Raw genomic sequence first — 20,062 nt, forward strand, 5'->3', positions numbered from 1 at the left:
GATAGGCTTAAAATGATGATTAGATGGGAAAGACAAATCATTTGATTAGGAAGTCCACTGTATTTTGCTAATTTTAGAAATAGCATTATTCTTGTAATCAATGCTCCCTTCGTCCGCATTGGTTGACATCGAATTTTAGAAGACAAGTAATGCTAAACAATCATAATACGGCTGTAAACATAAAATATTAATAAAAACTTAGGACATTTATTAGTGATTCACTTTATTTATTTTATCTTAAAATTTTCAATTTTTTTTGGACTATACTCCCTACCTCTCTTAAAAATAAAAATATTTGAAACTATACCAGTTTTAATATAAATTAGTAAAGTAAAAAAGAGATGCAAAGAAAATTGTGTTAATGTAAAATGGATCTAAGCTCATTAGAGATAAAGAAAATTTTCTAAAAAGGAAAGTATCTATTTCTAGAGGGCGGGGAAAAAAGAATTTCTATTTTTAGAGGACATAGAGAATATTATCCTTGAGCATTGATATTAACTAATGAATAAAATTAGATATATATTTGGAAATTGGAAAATGTGACAACTTTTAAATTATTTTTATTTTAAAAAAAGGATTAAAAATGGTTCCCCATCTACCCGTAATGACTCCAACCGCAGACATTGTTTCCCTGCTTTCACTTTCTTTTTTAATATTGTAATTAAATTTTTTGATAGGTAAAATTAATTTTAAAGTTATTATATAAATATCTTGATGATATTAAAATTCTACTATTGCTAATTAATTGTACTCATTAAATTTGACTTATTTAAAATAAGTAAAATTGTAGTCTATATTAAATAATCCCTCCGTTTGCTAAAGATATTAACTTTAGAAACGATATGAGTTGTAATAGAAAAAAGTAAGAAATAGAAAAAGTGGGTAAAATAAAAGAGAGAATGAGAAAAAGTAGTGGAATTAGTATTAGAGGATTATGGTATCCATTTTTTAAAATGAAAAAAAAATTTAGGAAACGGATAAAAAAGGAAAATAAATTTTATTTTTGGAAACGAAGGGAGTATTTGTTGTTTAATGTAGTCATGTGGTTCGTATAATTGCGTCGATTTTCTTTTCAAACGGTCACAACAGTTTGAATTTGTAAATTTATATAAATAATAACAAAAATATATTTAGTCAATTCAATAAATGTGTCTTTTTAGATTCTCACAATTATCTATATGGGCCAGACTTATACTATTGAATAGCTGAGAAAAGGGTTGTCTTCTGTCAAACTCGATTATCTGATACAAAATGAAAATTTTCATATGGGCTCGTGAAAAGGAGTGTGGCCCGACTATGTGTATGTGTATATTCATGTGTACACCAATTAACTTTTCAGGCCCATCACCCCTAGAATCTCTTTTCAGCATTGCAAAAAATAAATGCATCTAATAGTTCAACATTGGAAAGGGGGGAGAGTAAGAAGAATCATTTTCTCAAGCAAGCTAATAGTTCAAATATTCAAGTTCAACTCTTCTCAACATCAAGCTTGGAACACGTCTGTTCATGGTTGAACCGATTGATCCAGTCCGATTTTTAAAATATCAACATTGCGTTATCTAAAAAACATGTGAAGTAGCTACAACAAACAAAGGAAACTTTTTATGGATTATGACTCCACTAGATTCACTCACATCTAACTCCTTCATTTTCGCTCCATTAGGCAATCCAAAATCGAACTTCTGTACCAACTTGGCTAATGTGAGCTCATCCACCGCCATCGCGAAGGTAATACCAGGGCAACCCCTCCTGCCTGCCCCAAACGGAGTCAACTCAAAATGCAGACCTCTAAAGTCTATGCTCATTTCAAGGAATCTCTCTGGACGAAATTCCTCAGGATTTTTCCACAATGACGGGTCCCTAGAAATCGCCCAAACATTAATCATCACACGCGTACCAGATGCGACCTCATAGCCCAATACTCTTGTGTCTTGAGTTAATTCACGAGGGAGCAACAATGGTCCCGGCGAATGCAACCTTAGACTCTCCTTTATCACTGCTTTCAGATAAGGCATTTTATCCAAGTCTTGCTCATCAATTTCATCCTTATTTCCAGCTACTCTTACTTCATTCTGCAAAGTTTTCATTGTTTCTGGATTTCGTATCAGCTCTGTCATCGCCCACTCAAGAGTTGTATATGTAGTATCAGTTCCCGCAGCAAACATATCCTGCAAAAGAAAAATATATATCGGTGAAACTCCTAATAAATTTTTTTCGCATTTGCCACTGTACAACAGATCAAATTATTTCTATAAGAAAATAAAAAACATACATATGGTAAAAGAAAAGTATCCATACCAAAACGATAGCTTTGATAGTGTCATCTTCAATAGGGCTGCGACTTGCATTCTCTCTCTGAAAATCAAGCAATAGGTCCACAAAATCCAGCTCACCCTCATCTCCCTCTCTCCTCTCCCTAACCCTATGTTCTTGAATCACAACCTCCAAAAACCTATCCATCTTCTTAGCAGCTCTGTCTACTCTCTTATCCAAACCATCAAACCTTCTCATCCATCTCAGCCATGGAATGTACTCCCACAAAGGTAAAATCCCCACTAGCTCCCCAAACTCACCAAAAATCTCCTTGAAATCACTCTCCAAGCTATACTTCTTCCCAAGCGCCACCCTACAAATCACATCGATCGTCAAAGACTGAATGACGTCGCTCAAGTTCACGGGCTTTGAAGAAGCACCCAACCTTCTGATCTTCTCCACCATGAGGGAAGTTTCTTCCTCCCTCACGCCGCGGTAGGACTGAACCCTTTTGTTGCTCAGAAGATGAAGCACGCATATGCTGCGGATCTGCCGCCAGTGTTCTCCATACGGTGCGAACGCCATATCTCGGTTGTTGTAGAACAGCCGGCTCGCAATGCTGAGTTGGGGCCTGTTTGAGAAGATCAGGTCCTGGTTTTTCATGATCTCACGTGCCGCCTCAGCCGAGGAGGCGATGAGAACGGGAACTTTGCCGAAGTGGAGCAGCATGAGAGGGCCGTAGCGGCGGGAGAGTGACTGAAAGGATCTGTGGGGGGCTGAGCTCAGCTGGTGGAGGTTTCCGATGACAGGGAGCTTTGGTGGAGAAGGTGGCAGCCTTTCTCGGGGCTTCGGAGGGTTGCTGCGGCGCCATTTTAGGAGGAAGAAGAGGAAGATGGATGCGGAGAGTAGCAAAGCCAAGAAATGTGAGAGACAAACCATTTTTGGTTTGGAGAAACTAATGGGTAAAGAGAAAGGGTTTCCTAGATACTTTTAAATAATAATTTGATGAGAAGTCAACTGTGAATAATAATTTCTTTAGAGATATCTTGTTATTTTCAGAAATAGGATTGGCCTTGTAATTAATTTCTTTCTAGATATATTGTTATTTTTAGAAGAGTAAATGTCAAAATTGGTCCTGAATATATGTCCATTTTACGATTTTTGTGCTAAACTTTATCTTTTGAATTTCTGCATCCTGAATATTTCAAATCGGATCACAATTGGTCATGGACTAACTGTTCCGTTAGTTTTTAAAGGTCAACGGGTCTAATCCCGATTTTGACCAGATTAGACTGTTAATTATGATTTTTACTCCTTAATTATTTTCTTAATTATTTTAATAAATATTCATTTATTAAAAGATGAGAGTAATTATTTGACTAATATTCATTTAATAGGAAGGACAAATCCATGAAGCAACTGTACCTTCAGCAGTGGAACGAAGCAGCATTCTCCATTCCTTTTTCTGCAACATTCAAATTGTAATTCTGCGATCCGATATTGTTGTTGTTGAATTCCGGCAGGTTTTGTTGAATCGGATCGTTATTCCTCACCGTCTCGCCGCTTTTCCACATGCTCAGATCGTCTCAAATTCGAGAAATTCATTTGTGGGGTGTTAATGCCGTGGTGTTGGTAGGGCTGGAAATTGTTCGGATTGTCGTTCGATGTGGACGCGGTGTTGTTGTTGTTTGCGATCGTCGTCGGAACTATGGCGTCGATCATTGTGGAGTTCAGGAACTGCGGCGGTGGCGTGGAGGAGGTGGAGGAGGAAAACTTATTTATTAAAATATGTATTGTAATTGAATGGGTAGCCCACAAACATTCAAAAGATAAAATTTATGACCAAAATCATAAAATGAGCATATATTCAGGACCAATTTTGGCCTTTATTCTTTTTAGAAATAGGATTGGCTTTGTAATTAATGAGAGATTTCAGGAAAATTGATTAAATTTGCTGATTTTTTAAAATTTTGGATTAAATTTGTTGTCTCTTTAGAATATGGGATCAAAATATGCTAATTTTTCATAATAAGAGACTTTTTGAATTTTTTTCTATTTATTTTTTTTTTCTCCTACAATTATGAATTAACCCAACTATATATCCCTAATATTTTCACCGTATTTTAATATTTTTCACCCTATCTTTTTTTCATTTTCACCCCAATACTGATACATTGTATATCTCAAGTCACCGCCTTCACCCTTCTCTTATCTGAAAGATCCCATTTCGTAATATTGTTGTCTTCGTCCTTGCATTCCAAAGGGGCGTGGAACTGTGGCAACTGAACATATGGAACCGGCTAATAAAGAGGGTGTAAGGATATGATTAAGCATTGGAAGAGAGATCATGATTATATCTATTTCTTATTTTGTGTGATTATGAAAATAAAAAAAAATTAAAATTCGGTCTAGTTCCTCCTCTAATTTACCTTAGTTTATTTAGGCAGCAATATATTTGGTTTTATTTAAGCACCAATTTTCATTTTGTTAAATAAAAATCATTGTATTACATGAATATATTTTCAATCCAAAGCAGAATTTTAGTGGCGAAAAACTGAGTAATAAATTTAAACTTTTCCTACTTGAGTTAAGTCACTAATACAGCGTCATCAATGGGATAGCACCCGATGCTCTGATTTTGGGATAGTAATATTAGTAGAGGATCTTACCTCATTATTAAATGATATTCCATTTCTTATTTTGTGAGTTTATTAGTTTAGGAATATATAAATATTGATTCATCTATCTTTAAAAATGTTTAAGGAACTAAATACTATTTCAAAATTTATTATTTTTAATTTGTATGATAATATATTGTATAAATAAAATTATTTATTAATTTTTTGTCCGAATTATTCGTCTCATAATTTACTTTTGATATGTCTGCAAATACATATTCATCTACCTTATACTAATTTGATAAATACACCCCACATTCCACTTATATTTTATTTAAAAATTAATATTCCATATAAATGACGTACATTCCACTAACTATTTTCAATACATTTTTAATATTCAAAACGAGACAAAGTGGGACAAGTAATCGCTCATTGATGAAGTACGATATTTATATTAAATTAATATTTTAGTAGCTCAATTTGCGGACTCTTATATTTTCTTCGGATTCTCAAATCGAAAATCCTAGATACATCGACCACTTGTACTACTAGAGAAGACTATTTGCTACCAGAGATCCTAGGGGCATCGTGCGTCCTACCGTATTTATTGTTAAATTTCAGTACCGGCTTATACCAATTTCTAGTTGTGTCCCTGATCACACCTAAGGAAGAAGTTGAAATTTAAAGTCTGTTGTAGGTGAGTATTCAGATTTGTTTGGAAGCTCTCTTTCTCTATATAATAATTAGTTCCACTATTTTTTATCACCCATATTTCTTGTTCACAAAGTCAAATAATTTCTTAAACTCACAAACTCACCTGGATCAGTAATTTTAAATTAAAATGTTGAATAATTAAAACAATAATTTGGATTGAGAGAAAAAAGTTTTCCTAAATTCCTTTAAATAATAATTTGATGAGAAAGTCAACTGAAAATAATAATTTTGGAGAACCCACATCAAATATGTTGTTATTTTTATGCATAGGATTGGCCTCGTAATTAGTATACGGATGAGTTTAAAATAATGATTTGATGCACGAGTCAATTAAATACAGGATTATTCCTTCTCTCGCCTCTCGCCGTCAGCATTACTCCATCGTTACTCCATAAAAATATTCTCATTTTGTAATTTTGTGATATCTAAAAAAATTGTCTCATTTCTAAAAATATAAAGTTACTCTGTCATATTTTATCCACTCTTTTCCTATTTCTCATACTTTATCTACTTTTTCTGAGATAATTACGTCTTTCATACAAAATGTTTTACCTTTGTTTCAATTTAGTACAAAAAGTATTAAGATTACATATTTCATACAAAAAATTTACTTAGTGTTCCAAAATAATACATTCCGTTAAATATTTTAAACACCGTTAGTTAATTTATAATTTATCCAACTTATCATCACAATAAAAGAATAATTAGAGATTTAATACAATTAATCACTCTAAAAAAATAACAATTAATATCAGTTCTTCCGACAATTGATCGTGATTTTAAAAAATTCTATTTTTTTATTGTATGCTTTATAGAACACGTTATAAAATAAGTCCATATTTCATCTTTACAAAATGGCTAATTTAAGCTTCAAACAGCCAATAAGTCAATATTTAATTTTTGCAAAAAAGATTCAATATGTTTTTAGTTGTATTCTCCATTGTTACATGAGAAAGCTTCGACAATAAAATGTAATTCGCTAATTTGATGGTGAAGCGTGGTGATTTTTTTTCTCTGTGTTTTTCATTTTTGTGAGGAATAAAAATAATTGTATTTGAAATAATTAATGGAAAGTTTTAATTTAAAACTTTTTGTACAAATTTGAATCATTGATGAAACTTTTTGTATGTATGATGTAATTGGAAGTAACGGTGTTAGTGGAGACTTAACGGAATGTGTTATTATGGAACACTAAGTAAACTTTTTGTATGAAATATGTAAACTTAGTACTTTTTGTACTAAATTGAAATAAAGGTAAAACATTTTGTATGAAATATGTAATTACCCCACTTTTTCTCCATATTTATCTTACTTGCCTACTTTCTCATTCTTTGTCCCTCCCTCCGTCCCAAGGAAGATGGGAAGATGGTCCGTTCCTTGGGCGGCACGAGATTTTATGCAACTTTATTTTGTGTGTTAAGTGGAGAGACTAAAGTAAGAGAGAGAGAATAAAATAGAGATAAATATATTTCCATTTTTAGTAATGAGTCATCTTAATTGGTACAAATCAAAAAGGAAAGTGAGTCATCTTCAATATGATGGAGGGAGTACTTTACTAATTTATTATTAAAACTCGTGTCTTCTACAAAAAGAGATTTTTAGACGAAAGGAGTAATTGAAATCGGAATTTTAAAAAAAAATAATGCAAAACAAATATAATATGAATATTATTTTGGGGTGAACAATGGAATTTCGGACGGGCTTAGACAGGTTTGTAAATAAAGCGGGCTTTGAGTTAAATCTTCGTTGGTATCAAACATTAGATAAGCCAGAAAATATTAACTTGGACATTTAATAGAGATTCACTTTAATATTAACAAAAACTTTGACATTTATTAGTGATTCACTTCAATTAATTTTATATTAAAAATATCAATTTTGATTAGACTATTTTTCCTCAGTTCTTTAAAAATTGAAACATTTAAAGATATATGGATTTTAATATAAATTATTAATGTAAAAGAGAGATAGAAAGAAGTGTGTTAGTGAAAAATGGGTCTTACCTCATTAGAGAGAAATAAATTTTGTAAAAAAAGTTTATATTTTTAAAGGACGACCAAATAAAAAAGAATCTCTATTGTTATTTAAATTTTTAATAGATTAAATTAATTTAAAAGTTATTATACAAATATCTTGATGATATTAAAATTCTATTATTGCTAATTAATTGTATTAAATTTCACTTATCTACAATAAGTAAAGTTATAGTACTATATTAAATAATCCCTCTTTTTTCTAAAAATATTAACTTTGGAAACAATACGAGTTTTAATACAAAATTTGTAAAGTACGAGAGAGAGGAAAAAAAAAGGATAAAGTAAAAGAGAACAGGAGAAAAAGTAATGGAATTAGTGTTAGTGGCCATTTCCTAAAATGCAAAAGTTTCTAATTTTAGAAAACGGGGAAAGTATTTTAGTATTTAAATAATTTATAAACAAAATATACTCCCTCCGTACCATAAAAATATGTGCACTTTCCATTTTTGTCCGTCCCGTAAAAATATATGCATTCCATTTTTGGAAAGTTATATCAATTTAATAATGTAGGTTCTAGTATCCACTAACTCTACTTTAACTATCATTCCCCTACTCTCTCTTACGTTACCATACCATTCTCCCATCTATCTTACTTTACCAATTTTGTCTTAATTCACGTGTCATCTCATCCGCCCATATTTTTATGGGACGGAGGGAGTATGTAATTATCGTAGAATACAATACTTGTATATAAAAGTAATTTAATTTTTAGAGGAACAATGTTTCAATTTAAAAAATATACATAGAAAATATATAATTTTTTTTAAGGAAGCATAAATCAGAAAATTGGAAATTAGTTTAAATTCATTAGATAAATTAAAATCCTAGATAATTTATAAAACTAAGTTATGACATAAGACTCCTTCCTATATGGAGCTGTTTATAATCAGTTATAATATTGTATATATTCCGATTGTTAATATTATAATTGCTACTATTAATCATACATTTATAACCGTATAAGTAAATGAATCATAGTTCAATTTGAATTTAGATCACTGACTAACTAAGTATATCAATAATTATCTTATAAGTTGTTTATTAATATACAATTTCAATTTAATTATAAACATCACCATTTATATTTATAAAAAGTAGATTAACGGTATTTTAATTTAGTATCACACGAGGTACTTTAAATTAGCAGGTCAATTATAAAGTGTGGAGAATAAAGTATGAGGGAGAATAAAATAAAAATAAAAATATTTTCATTTTTATACGGGGTCATCTTGGTTGGAACAAATTAAAAAAGGAAAAATGAGTTATCTTCAATGAAACGAGGGAATATTTAATATTTATATATTGATTAAACTCTTGAGTTCATGTGTCATTTAATTTATCCTTTGTAATTAAACGTGGAACAGACCTCCAAGTATAGGGAACCAATGTTTAATACGTAATATTACTGCATTGCATATATACATAAAAATGCATGGATATTATTGAATAATTGCATATGCAATATAATTGTAATACCAGTTATTCTGGTATATAAGCTGTTGAAATTATTTATTAGGCAGTCTTCACGTCTAAATCGGACTGAGCAACACATCAGTTCACAGTTGATCTAGTCCGATTTTTAAAATACTGATATTGCGTTACTTATAAAACATGTGAAGTAGCTACAACAAGCAAAGGACACTTTTTATGGATCGAGAGTCCACTGGATTCACTCACATCTAACTCCTTCACTTTCGCTCCATCAGGCAATCTAAAATCGAACTTGTGTACCAACTTGGCTAATGCAATCTCATCCACCGCCAACGCGAACATATTACCAGGGCAACCCCTCCTGCCTGCCCCAAATGGAGTCAACTCAAAATGCAGACCTCTAATGTCTATGTTCATTTCAAGGAATCTCTCTGGACAAAATTCCTCGGGATTTTTCCACAATGACGGATCCCTAGAAATCGCCCAAACATTTATCATCACACGCGTACCAGATGCGACGTCATAACCAAGTACTCTTGTGTCTTGAGATAATTCACGAGGGACCAACAATGGGATCGGCGAATGCAACCTTAAACTCTCCTTTAGTACTGCTTTCAGATAAGGCATTTTCTCCAAGTCTTGCTCATCAATTTCATCCTTACTTCCAGCTACTTCTCTCACTTCATTTTGTAAAGTTTTCATGGTTTCTGGATTTCGTATCAGCTCCGTCATCGTCCACTCAAGAACTGTATATGTAGTATCAGTTCCAGCACCTATCATATCCTGGAAAAGAAATATTCAATCAAAATGGGGCAGGCATAATATGAAGATAACGGGGTTTGTCATTGTACAACAGTAGAAGACTGTAGACTTTGTGGATGAACAAAACAACCGAGAGTGCATGAGAACAATGGAATGTAGCAGCTGCAGCGGATCAAGATCAAGAAGTAAAAGTTAGTTAGGAACTAGCTGCTAGAGGCTGAGTTCTTGAAACGGTTAAAGCTAGTGTGAACTACTCATTCATTTAGCATTTGATGAGTATAAATAGTGTAATATAGTTCTTTGCTTTGTATGCGAGTTAGTTGTAGCTTTCGATCATCTTCAATAAGATTCATCTTTTACTTTCGGTAAACAAGAGTGTTAATCTTTCTCCTCAAAAACTCTCAATACTCAACTTGATTCTTGATAGCTAGTTCAAGCCTTATCTTCAACAAAAACACATGAATATTTCTATTGGAAAACAAAAACATGCATATGGTAAATTAAAGAAAAGTATTCATACCAAGACTATAGCTTTGATGGTGTCATCTTCAATTGGGGTACGACTTGCATTCTCTCTCTGAAAATCAAGCAATATGTCCACAAAATCCAGCTCACCACCATCTCCTTCTCTCCTCTCCCTAACCCTATGTTCTTGAATCACAGCCTCCAAAAACCTATCCATCTTCTTAACAGCTCTGTCTACTCTCTTATCCAAACCATCAAACCTTCTCATCCATCTCAGCCATGGAATGTATTCCCACAAAGGTAAAATCGCCAGCAGAACCCCAAACTCAGCAAACGTCTCCTTGAAATCACTCTCCAATCCATACTTCTTTCCCATCGCCACCCTGGAAATCACGTCGTTCGTCATAGTCTGAATGACGTCGCTCAAGTTCACTGGCTCTGAAGAAGCACCCAACCTTCTGATCTGGTCGACCATGAGGGAAGTCTCTTCCTCCCTCACGCCGCGATAGGACTGAACCCTTTTGTTGCTTAGCAGATGAAGCACGCATATGCTGCGGATCTGCCGCCAGTACTCTCCATACGGTGCGAACGCCACGTCCCGGTTGTTGTACACCAGCCGGCCCGCGATGCTGAGTTGGGGCCTGTTTGAGAAGATCAGGTCCTGGTTTTTCATGATCTCACGCGCCGCCTCGGCCGAGGAGGCGATGAGAACGGGAACCTTGCCGAAGTGGAGCAGCATGAGGGGGCCGTAGCGGCGGGAGAATGACTGGAGGGATCTGTGGGTGGCTGAGCCCAGCTGGTGGAGGTTTCCGATTAGCGGGAGCTTTGGTGGAGACGGAGGCAGGCGTTTCCGGGACTCTGGAGAATGACTTCGGCGCCATTTGTGGAGGAAGAAGAGAAAGAGATATGTGGAGAGTAGCACAACAAAGAAATGCGAGAGAGAAACCATTTTTGGTTTGGAGAAACTGATGTGTATGATGAAATGGTTTCCTAGATGCCTTTAAATAATAATTTTATGAAAAAGTCAACTGAGATAATAATTACGTTAGAGATATCTTGTTATTTTCAGAAATAGGATTGGCCTTGTAATTATTGTGAGATTTCATAAAGAACGGACTAAATTCGCTGGTTATTTAAAATCTGAGATTAAATTCGTTGACTTTCATAATATAAATCAGGATATGCAAATTTTTTAAAATAATAAAATTTTCAGTTTTTCTCTCTTTTTTTATTTCTCCTACAATATTTATAAATTGGCCAAACTATAGCTAATATTAGGGGTAGTTTGGTTAATTTTTAATTGTTGTAGGAGAAACAATAAGAAAAAAAATATGGAAAAGGAAGAGAATAATTAAAAAATTTCCTTGTTCTACAAAATTTTGCATGCCTCAATCCTATATTTTGAAAGGTAAGTAAATTTAATCTCAAATTTCAAAAGATAAATGAATTTAACCTTTTTTAAAATCTCTCATAATTAATATACTGATGGTTTTAGATAATGATTTCATGAAAAAGTCAATTGAGAATACTATTAATTTGATTATAAAGTCCACTCATAATTAATATACTGATGGTTTTAGATAATGATTTCATGAGAAAGTCAACTGAGAATACTATTAATTTGATTATAAAGTCTACTGTATTTTGCTATTTCAAATAGGAATGTTCTTGCAATCAATACTCTCTCTATTTGTCACTGATTGACATATTTTGACTTGATACAAATTTTAAGAAATGTAATAAAAAATGAGTTGAAATAGTTAATAAAATGCGAAACATACTTTTATATATTCTCCCCGTCCCTGAAATTTTGTCATATTTATCCATTTCCGTCCATCCCGCAAAATTTGTCACATTTCATTTTTTACCACTTTTGGTAATGGACCTCACATTCCACTAATATATTCCAACTCACATTTTATTATAAAACTAATACTTTAAAAATAGGACCCACATCCTATCAATTTTTTCAACTCACTTTCCATTATATTTCTTAAAACTCGTGCTCAGTCAAACTGTGACAAAATTTGGGTGATGGAGGGAGTATTTCCACCATTTAAAGAACCCTTTTGTCATTTTGGTTTGTCTACGATTTATAGAACCATTTACTTTATTCCACTTTTAGTATGTGGATCTCACACCCCACCAGCTTTTTATACTTACAATCTAATATAAAACTAATACTTTAAATGAGTCACACATTCCACTCACTTTCTCCCTTTACTTTTCTTCATAAATTAAAACAATTTCTTAAAACTCGTGCCGAGTCAAAATGGCTCTTTAAATGATGGACGGAGTGAGTATTAAAATATGAGTGAAAAAAAAGTGAGCGGAAAGTATGGACATTATCAAAACTAGTAAAAAATCAAAGTGACACGTTATGGCGAACAGACCAAACAGGACACTAGTAACAAGTTATGGTGGACATATGGAGTATATGGATGAGATTATGTGTTCAATAATATATGTTTCATTTACCATGCCCCAATAGAAATTAATCCTCCCCTTGATCCTCATTAAATGTGTCATATTTTCTTATTTAGATGTTACAAATATATGGATCTCATATTGTTTTAGTTAGTGGATCCCATATTCTTCTTTCTTATTCTATTCTATTCACGGATACTTTAAAATTATAATAAGTGGAACTCAAATTTTTTTCCATCCGCTTTTGTTCACAAGGTCAAACAATTTCTTATAACTCGCACCGATAAAATATGAGACATTTAGCAAGGACCGGGAGAAATAATTTTAAATTAAAATATTAAATCATTCAAATTAAAAACTATGTAACAGAAAACTACTATTACAAATATACAATACGCAGCATTAAAATTGAAAAAGAAAAAGTATGCACGAATTTCTTTCGATGAGACATGTTGGAGTTAGCAGTAAACTCAGTATGTTATGAGTATAACAGTGATTTTTTGATATTCAAGGAATTCATAATATATGTCAACAACGATTTTTTTTATGAACATAAAAAAACAATAATTACACTTGAAGCTAAAAAGATATAAGGTCATTATTAATTAATTTTAGATTATTTTATGAAATTCAGATTTAAGGTTTTAAATCATTTTAGGTCAATCTTAATTAAAATGACCTAAAAATAAACTAACAATGATATTTGATTTGTATATTCGGTTCCGTGTTTTTTTATTAAGATTGAATTTTGCATACAACAAAAACCTTGCAAGGATATTATGTTATAATTGCATATGCAATATAATTGCAATACCTTCCTAGTACAAGCTGGTTATTAGACAATCTTCAAATCGATCTAGGCAACATGTCAGTTCACGGTTGAACCGATTGGTCCAGTCCGATTTTTTAAATATAAAAATTGCATACCTAAAATACATATGAAGTAGCTTCAAGTCCAAATCGATCTAAGCAATGGACATTTTTTTTGGATTGTAATTCCACTAGATTAACTCAAGTCTAAATCCTTCATTTTCGCTCCATTTGGCAATCTAAAATCAAACTTGTGTACCAACTTGCCTAAGGCAAGCTCATCCACCGCCACCGCAAATGTAATACCAGGGCAACCCCTCCTGTCTGCCCCAAACGAAGTCAACTCAAGATGCAGACCTCTAAAGTCTATGTCCATTCCAAGGAATCTCTCTGAGCGAAATTCCTCAGGGTATTTCCACAATGAATTATCCCTAGAAATCGCCCAAACATTATTCATCGCACGTGTACCAGATGTGACGTCATAGCCCAATACTCTTGTGTCTTGAGTTAATTAAAGAGGGACCAACAATGGGACCGGAGGATGCAACCTTAGACTCTCCTTCATCGCTGCTTTCAAATAAGGCATTTTCTCCAAGTCATGCTCATCAATTTCATCCTTACTTCCAGCTACTTCTCTCACTTCATTTTGCAAAGTTATCATGGTGTCTGGATTTGGTACGAGCTCTGTCATTGCCCACTCAAGAGCTGTGAATGTAGTATCAGTTCCAGCACCAAATATATTCTGCAAGAGAAATATTCAATCAGACAGGGGCAGCCATAATAAGAACATGCCGAGGTTTAGGAAACTATATAAGACAACAGATCAATGTATTTTTATAAGAAAACACGCGAGTATTTCTATAGGAAAACAAAAAAATATACATATTGTAAAAGAAAAGTATTCATACCAAGACTATAGCTTTGATAGTGTCATCTTCAATAGGGGTGCGACTTGCATTCTCTCTCTGAAAATCCAGGAATATGTCCACAAAATCCAGCTCAACACCATCTCCCTCTCTCCTCTCCCTAACCCTATGTTCTTGGATCGCAGCTTCCAAAAACCTGTCCATCTTCTTAGCAGCTCTGTCTACTCTCTAATCCAAACCATCAAACCTTCTCATCCATCTCAGCCATGGAATGTATTCCCAGAAAGGTACAACCCCCAACAGCTCCACAATCTCAGCAAACGTCTCCTTGAAATCACTCCCTGAACCATACTTCTTCCCCAGCGCCACTCTGCAAATCACGTCGTTCGTCAGCGACGCCATGACATTGCTCAAGTTCACGGGATTTGAAGAAGCACCCAACTCTCTGATCTTCTCCACCATGAGGGAAGTCTCTTCCTCCCTCACGCCGCGATAGGACTGAACCCTTTTGCTGCTCAGCAGATGAAGCACGCATATGCTGCGGTTCTGCCGCCAGTGCTCTCCATACGGCGCAAGCGCCACATCCCGTTTGTTGTAGAACAGCCGGCTCGCGATGCTGAGTTGGGGCCTGTTTGAGAAGATCAGGTCCTGGTTTTTCATGATCTCACGCGCAGCCTCGGCCGAGGAGGCGATGAGAACGGGAATTTGCCGAAGTGGAGCAGCATGAGGGGGCCGTAGCGGCGGGAGAGTGACTGAAGGGATCTGTGGGGGGCTGAGCTCAGCTGGTGGAGGTTTCCGATGATAGGGAGCTTTGGTGGAGAAGGAGGCAGCCTTCCCCGGGCCTTGGGAGAGTTTCTGTGGCTCCATTTGTAATACCCCGACTTTTTCTACCGTTTTATTTATTTTTGAAAGGACGTCGTTTGTACACCTGAAAATTTTTCGTCTTTGTTTCCTTATTGAAAAAAAAAATACATATTTGGATCTATAAAATTTATTCTTTTACAAGTCCAATTGATTTTCTTGAGGAAGCCCATTTATTCTTTTGAGCCCTAATTCAACTTCATTATTTCCTGCAAATCAACCCAATTAATTCCCTATTTTTTTTATGTGTTTGTTTCACAAATCTGTTCCACAAAATCCGGAAGAAGAGAACAAATCGGTCTTACTCCCCCAATCCATGAAATCGGTTCCCATGATCCCACGTTCATCACTCCCAACAATCTTGCTATCACATACTCTACTCCTTTCACTCTTCTTAATTTCATCAATGGCGGCCGATTCATCATCTTCCGAAGCCAAAGTCCACATAATTTACACCGAGAGACCCGAAGGCGTGGAGCCGGAGCAGTATCACATCAGAACCCTCACTTCTGTTCTTGGAAGTGAGCATGTTGCGAGTGGTTTTTCAGCCAAGCTTACTCCTCAGCAGGTTGCTGAGCTCTCAAACGGAAAAGATGGAGATTAACGGCGGTTTAGAACTGCGACTTCTCTGCGGCGGTGAACACCGAACAACAATGAAAAAAAAAGATACAGAGACGACGATGCATCTACCGGACAGCCGCGGCAGCGCTGGATGATCAGCGACTTCGGTGGATGGCGATGGCGGCGTGGTTTCGAGCGGATCAGAGCAGCGACGGAGATGCAGAGGCATCGTGCTGATTTTGGGAAAGATAGAGGGATAGAGAGAAAGAAATTTGGAATTCGCAATTTGGATTTTTTTCTGATTCTGAGATGAGAGGGAGACATTGTTGTTCCATAACTTGAGAAGAAAGAGACATGAAGATGGAAGATTCAGAAAGGGACGAGAGCGTTGGTGGAGGAGAAAAGAAGAATGCCTTTTGCTGTTTTGATCTTTTAAAATGAGTTACTCTCATTTTTCAATGAGTTTAGTTATTTGAAGGAGCTGCTCGACGACGAGCTCACTGGCGAGCAACCTGGGGTTGACGGATCGAACAGGGACGGAGAGCGAGGGCCGGGCTGGATAGCTACGAGCATGAACCGATGGGAGAGATGCGAACTGAGGAAGAGCAGAGAGGGAGTTTGTTGCCAAAATTGGGAGAGAATTAGATGGCGAGGCAAATCGCGTGAGAGAAACGAGGGGGAATTGGAGTTCTCTATTGATTTTGAGGATTTTCAGCTTCTGGGAGTATAGAGGGAGACGACTTGTTGTTGTGCTTGTGAATTGAGAGAAGATGGGGATTGGACTCTGAATTGGAAATTTCAAATGGGCAGAAATTGAGGGGAGAGAGATGAGCGTGAGTTTTGGAGAAGAAAGCATTTGGGAATTTTAGCTCCTTTTATTTCTTGTTGGGCCAACTTTAAAATATTAGGAATTAGGCCAAAGAAATAAATGAGATAGAGTATGGAATTTGGGCCAGTAGCTAGGAGCTTCACAGATTGAATTAAAGAATCACATTGTGGTGATCGAGTCGGCTGACCTTATGAATTAACGTACGAGGATTTCAGAAATTTCTAAGTAATGTCGAAGGGTAAGATTTAATATCACAAGGATACATGCATTATTTTTAATTAAATGTTTTGTTCTCTAAAGTCTAATTTTTGCATATTATGCTCTTCCATAAAAAGGGTGAATTCTTTGGCAAGCTATTTGAAAACAAAACGGCAGAAAGACGAGTTGAGGATTTAAGAGAACGAGGTGAGCTTTCTTTTTAAATAAGGACTATGTCCTAAGTATATTTATTTTTGTGAAATATGTTTCTCATGCCATATTTTTGTGTTGCTATGGGACCTATCTGAAGTGGCTTTTGTCATGTATGGTTAATCGAATTCGGGTCTGACTAGGGAGTGAGTCCCTACTCAGGCTAGTGTACACCCCGTAGATCGTGCGCTATCTCTCTGAGTTGGCCGGTCTAGTGGCTTGGAATGTGGCCACATTCCTTGTCATGTATGTTCAGATATGGTATAGTGATGTTGATGATGTTGAGGTTGATGTTGATGATGATGTTGGTGAAATGTTTTAGTGACTCGGGCCCTTTCAAAGTTAAAACCCCGAGGTCACTCGTTAATGGCATGATAAATATTTTTATTGAAAATGTTTTCGGCATTAGTCCACTGAGTGCATCAAGTACTCAGCCCTGCATGCGTTTTCCCTATATGCAGGTTGAGCGGTGACGAGCGCGGTGGGTGTTGAGCATAAAAGTGAAGAATGTCTATCAAATGTCTAGAATATGTTGTGTCTTCATACATAACATTATTCTACTCTCGAAATGCTTCAGCTAAATGTTGTTCTTTTGAGTTCGTGTATTGTTGAGATTTTTTTTCATTTGGTGTTGTTGATTGTTGAAATGATACTCTGATTTTATTCGAGCTATTCCCATTTGTTTCAAGCTATTGTCGATTTGTGTTGATTTTCCCCTTTCTTCCCCGCTTCTTTAATCCCCCTAGTCGCGATCAACCGTGTTTTCTATCCTTAGAAAATGCGGGCGTGACACCATTCGTGGAGGTAGAAGATGAAGAAGATGGATGCGGAGAGTAGCAAAGCCAATAAATGTGAGAGGGAAACCATCTTTGGTTTGGAGAGATTAATGTGTAAGGAGAAACAAATGGTAAAGGGTGTTTTGTAGACACCTTTGATCAGAAAGTCAACTGAAATTAATAATTTGATTAGAAAGTCCACTGAAAATATCTTGATATTTTTATTAGCCCTGTAATTATATATGGATGAGATTCAGTGTTCCATAATGGACGTTTCATTTTCCATGCTACGAAACTAATAATTTCTAATTAATATGTTAAATAATTCAGATAAAAATATAAAATTAGAAGAGAAAGAAGTGTGCCCTAATTTCTTCAATGAGACCTTGGAGATAGCCGTAAACTCATTCTTCAATTCTCGGAATTAATCCAGTCATGTTACTAACGACTCTTTTAGAAATAATAGAAATATTAAATCCAAAAGTATAAAAATCACAAAGTAAAAACGAAACAATTTAAAATTAATTGGATGTAAGTCCCACATGGCATGACCGGATTGGCTTTCATCGTGCGGTCAAGATCACTTTGCAGTCTACACAAGTGGTCGATGATCAGGTATGCACCTCATGCCCTTTGATGGCATTGTGAGTGAGTGATCTTAATTATCTTAGATTTCATTTTTCAGTTTCAAATTTCAATGTCAAATAAGATGGTGTAAACTATTTCTTATCTATCATCCACACTAAATAAAGTGCTATATTTATTGTTTAATTTTCATGACCCACATATGTACATGGAAAGGTAAGTCATGACATTCTAATGCATGGACTATAAGGCCATCCACAACGCTGTTCCTATACCGTTCCTTAAACCACTATTTGAGGGCCCCACTGTACTTTTTTACTCCATTCCTTAACTAAGGAACGGAACCTGCAACCCTCCGTTCCTTAACCGTTCCTTAACCGTTCCTTAAATTACTATTCATTCTATTTCAATTTTTATTTTTATTTCCAACTAAATTAAATTAAATAAACACACTTTATTAAAAAACAAACATACTTTATTAAAAAACAAACATACTTTATTAAAAAACACACAATATTAAAAAAAATTACAACTTAAACTTAAAAAAATTAAAAAAAACACACAATTCAAATCCTAAAAAAATAAAAAACACACAATAAAAAACACACAATTAAACGTGGGAAAATAAAAAAACTACTCCGCCGGCGAATCATCCTCCGGAGGCGGTCGAGGTTTAGGGGGAGGGGGAAGACCAAGTAGTCCTGCCATATGCACAATTCCGTTCCACCAGGCCGTGTATTGGGCGTACGAGAAGCGGGAAGTGTCCGCCATTGTGGCGGTTATGTACGCCACCATAAGTGTGTTCGAGCCTCCTTGTGAGCCCGATCCCGAGGCCGACTGGCTTGATTCTCCTCGGCCCTTCCTCGCTCTAGCCGCTTTCGCCGCCTTCGTCCCTTGCGGACGACGGCGCCCACGGCTAGATCCCTCGTACTCGGCGGCCGTAACCCCAACCTCCTGCGTGCCACGATCACTGGGCGCATCGGTGTCACCAGACGAGTACTGGCCGCTCGTCGTGTGCTTCGTCCGCTTTGAGGTTGATCCCGAGCTGGAGCGGACACCACCGGCCCACCTTTCCTCGTCCTTGACGAGCTGCCAAATATCAACATATTTGAACTGTACACCGGTGTCCTGGTGGAAGGCGCGCATAGCCGCCCTCAGTATGTCGGCGCCCGAAGCTCCGCTTTGGTAGTGCGCCGCTTCGGTGGAGTAGATCCCGCAGAATTTTTTGACCTGTAAATCGACTCGGCCAAAGTGAGCACGAAGCATTGTATATTTGCGCTTCCGGGCCCCTTTCGGCTTAGTCTCGTGGTAGACATCACGGACCTTTTCCCAGAAGCACTTGGCGGCTTGTTGGTTGCCGACGATGGGATCATATGAGACGGTGAGCCAGGCGGTGTACACCGCCTTTGTTTCTTCGTTGGTGTAGGGATGCCGGCCCAGATCCTCCGGCTCCTCCTCCTCATCCTCCTCGGGTGCCTCAGACGCAGCCCTGTAGCTTCCACCGCCTCGGCCTCCTCCCTGAGTGGGTTCAACGGGGATATCCTCCCGAATCTGGGACAAACCCTGGGAAAGCCGCGAGCCGGAGCCTCGAGCGTAGGCATCCACATCGAAAGTGGGTGGTTGGTACCCACCCGGCGTCGCCGACCCCTGCGTGCCC

General features: G+C 36.2%; 2 protein-coding genes and 1 pseudogene across 2 annotated transcripts; all 3 read right to left on the reverse strand.

Moving 5' to 3' along the window:
* Window positions 1-1,559: 1,559 nt before the first annotated feature.
* Window positions 1,560-3,192, reverse strand: LOC121786195 (cytochrome P450 71A6-like). The gene is made up of 2 exons (XM_042184774.1): window positions 2,299-3,192; window positions 1,560-2,168 (listed from the first exon to the last, which is right to left on the reverse strand). Exons 1-2 carry the CDS (start codon window positions 3,190-3,192, stop codon window positions 1,560-1,562), a joined length of 1,503 nt encoding a protein of 500 aa, XP_042040708.1.
* A 6,034-nt stretch (window positions 3,193-9,226) lies between these two features.
* LOC121787785 (cytochrome P450 71A6-like) lies at window positions 9,227-11,231 on the reverse strand. The gene is made up of 2 exons (XM_042186625.1): window positions 10,338-11,231; window positions 9,227-9,838 (listed from the first exon to the last, which is right to left on the reverse strand). Exons 1-2 carry the CDS (start codon window positions 11,229-11,231, stop codon window positions 9,227-9,229), a joined length of 1,506 nt encoding a protein of 501 aa, XP_042042559.1.
* Window positions 11,232-13,658: 2,427 nt separating this feature from the next.
* Window positions 13,659-15,693, reverse strand: LOC121787786 (annotated as a pseudogene).
* Window positions 15,694-20,062: the final 4,369 nt, after the last annotated feature.

The sequence above is a fragment of the Salvia splendens genome, chromosome 22 (assembly GCF_004379255.2).
Source record: "Salvia splendens isolate huo1 chromosome 22, SspV2, whole genome shotgun sequence".
NCBI lineage: Eukaryota > Viridiplantae > Streptophyta > Magnoliopsida > Lamiales > Lamiaceae > Salvia > Salvia splendens.

Coding starts and splice junctions, on each gene's coding strand:
- LOC121786195 (XM_042184774.1), bottom strand. CDS start 3,192: ATGGTTTGTCTCTCACATTTCTTGGCTTTGCTACTCTCCGCATCCATC. Junction 2,169..2,298: donor CTATCAAAGCTATCGTTTTG/GTATGGATACTT, acceptor TTTCTTTTGCAG/GATATGTTTGCTGCGGGAAC.
- LOC121787785 (XM_042186625.1), bottom strand. CDS start 11,231: ATGGTTTCTCTCTCGCATTTCTTTGTTGTGCTACTCTCCACATATCTC. Junction 9,839..10,337: donor CCATCAAAGCTATAGTCTTG/GTATGAATACTT, acceptor TTTCTTTTCCAG/GATATGATAGGTGCTGGAAC.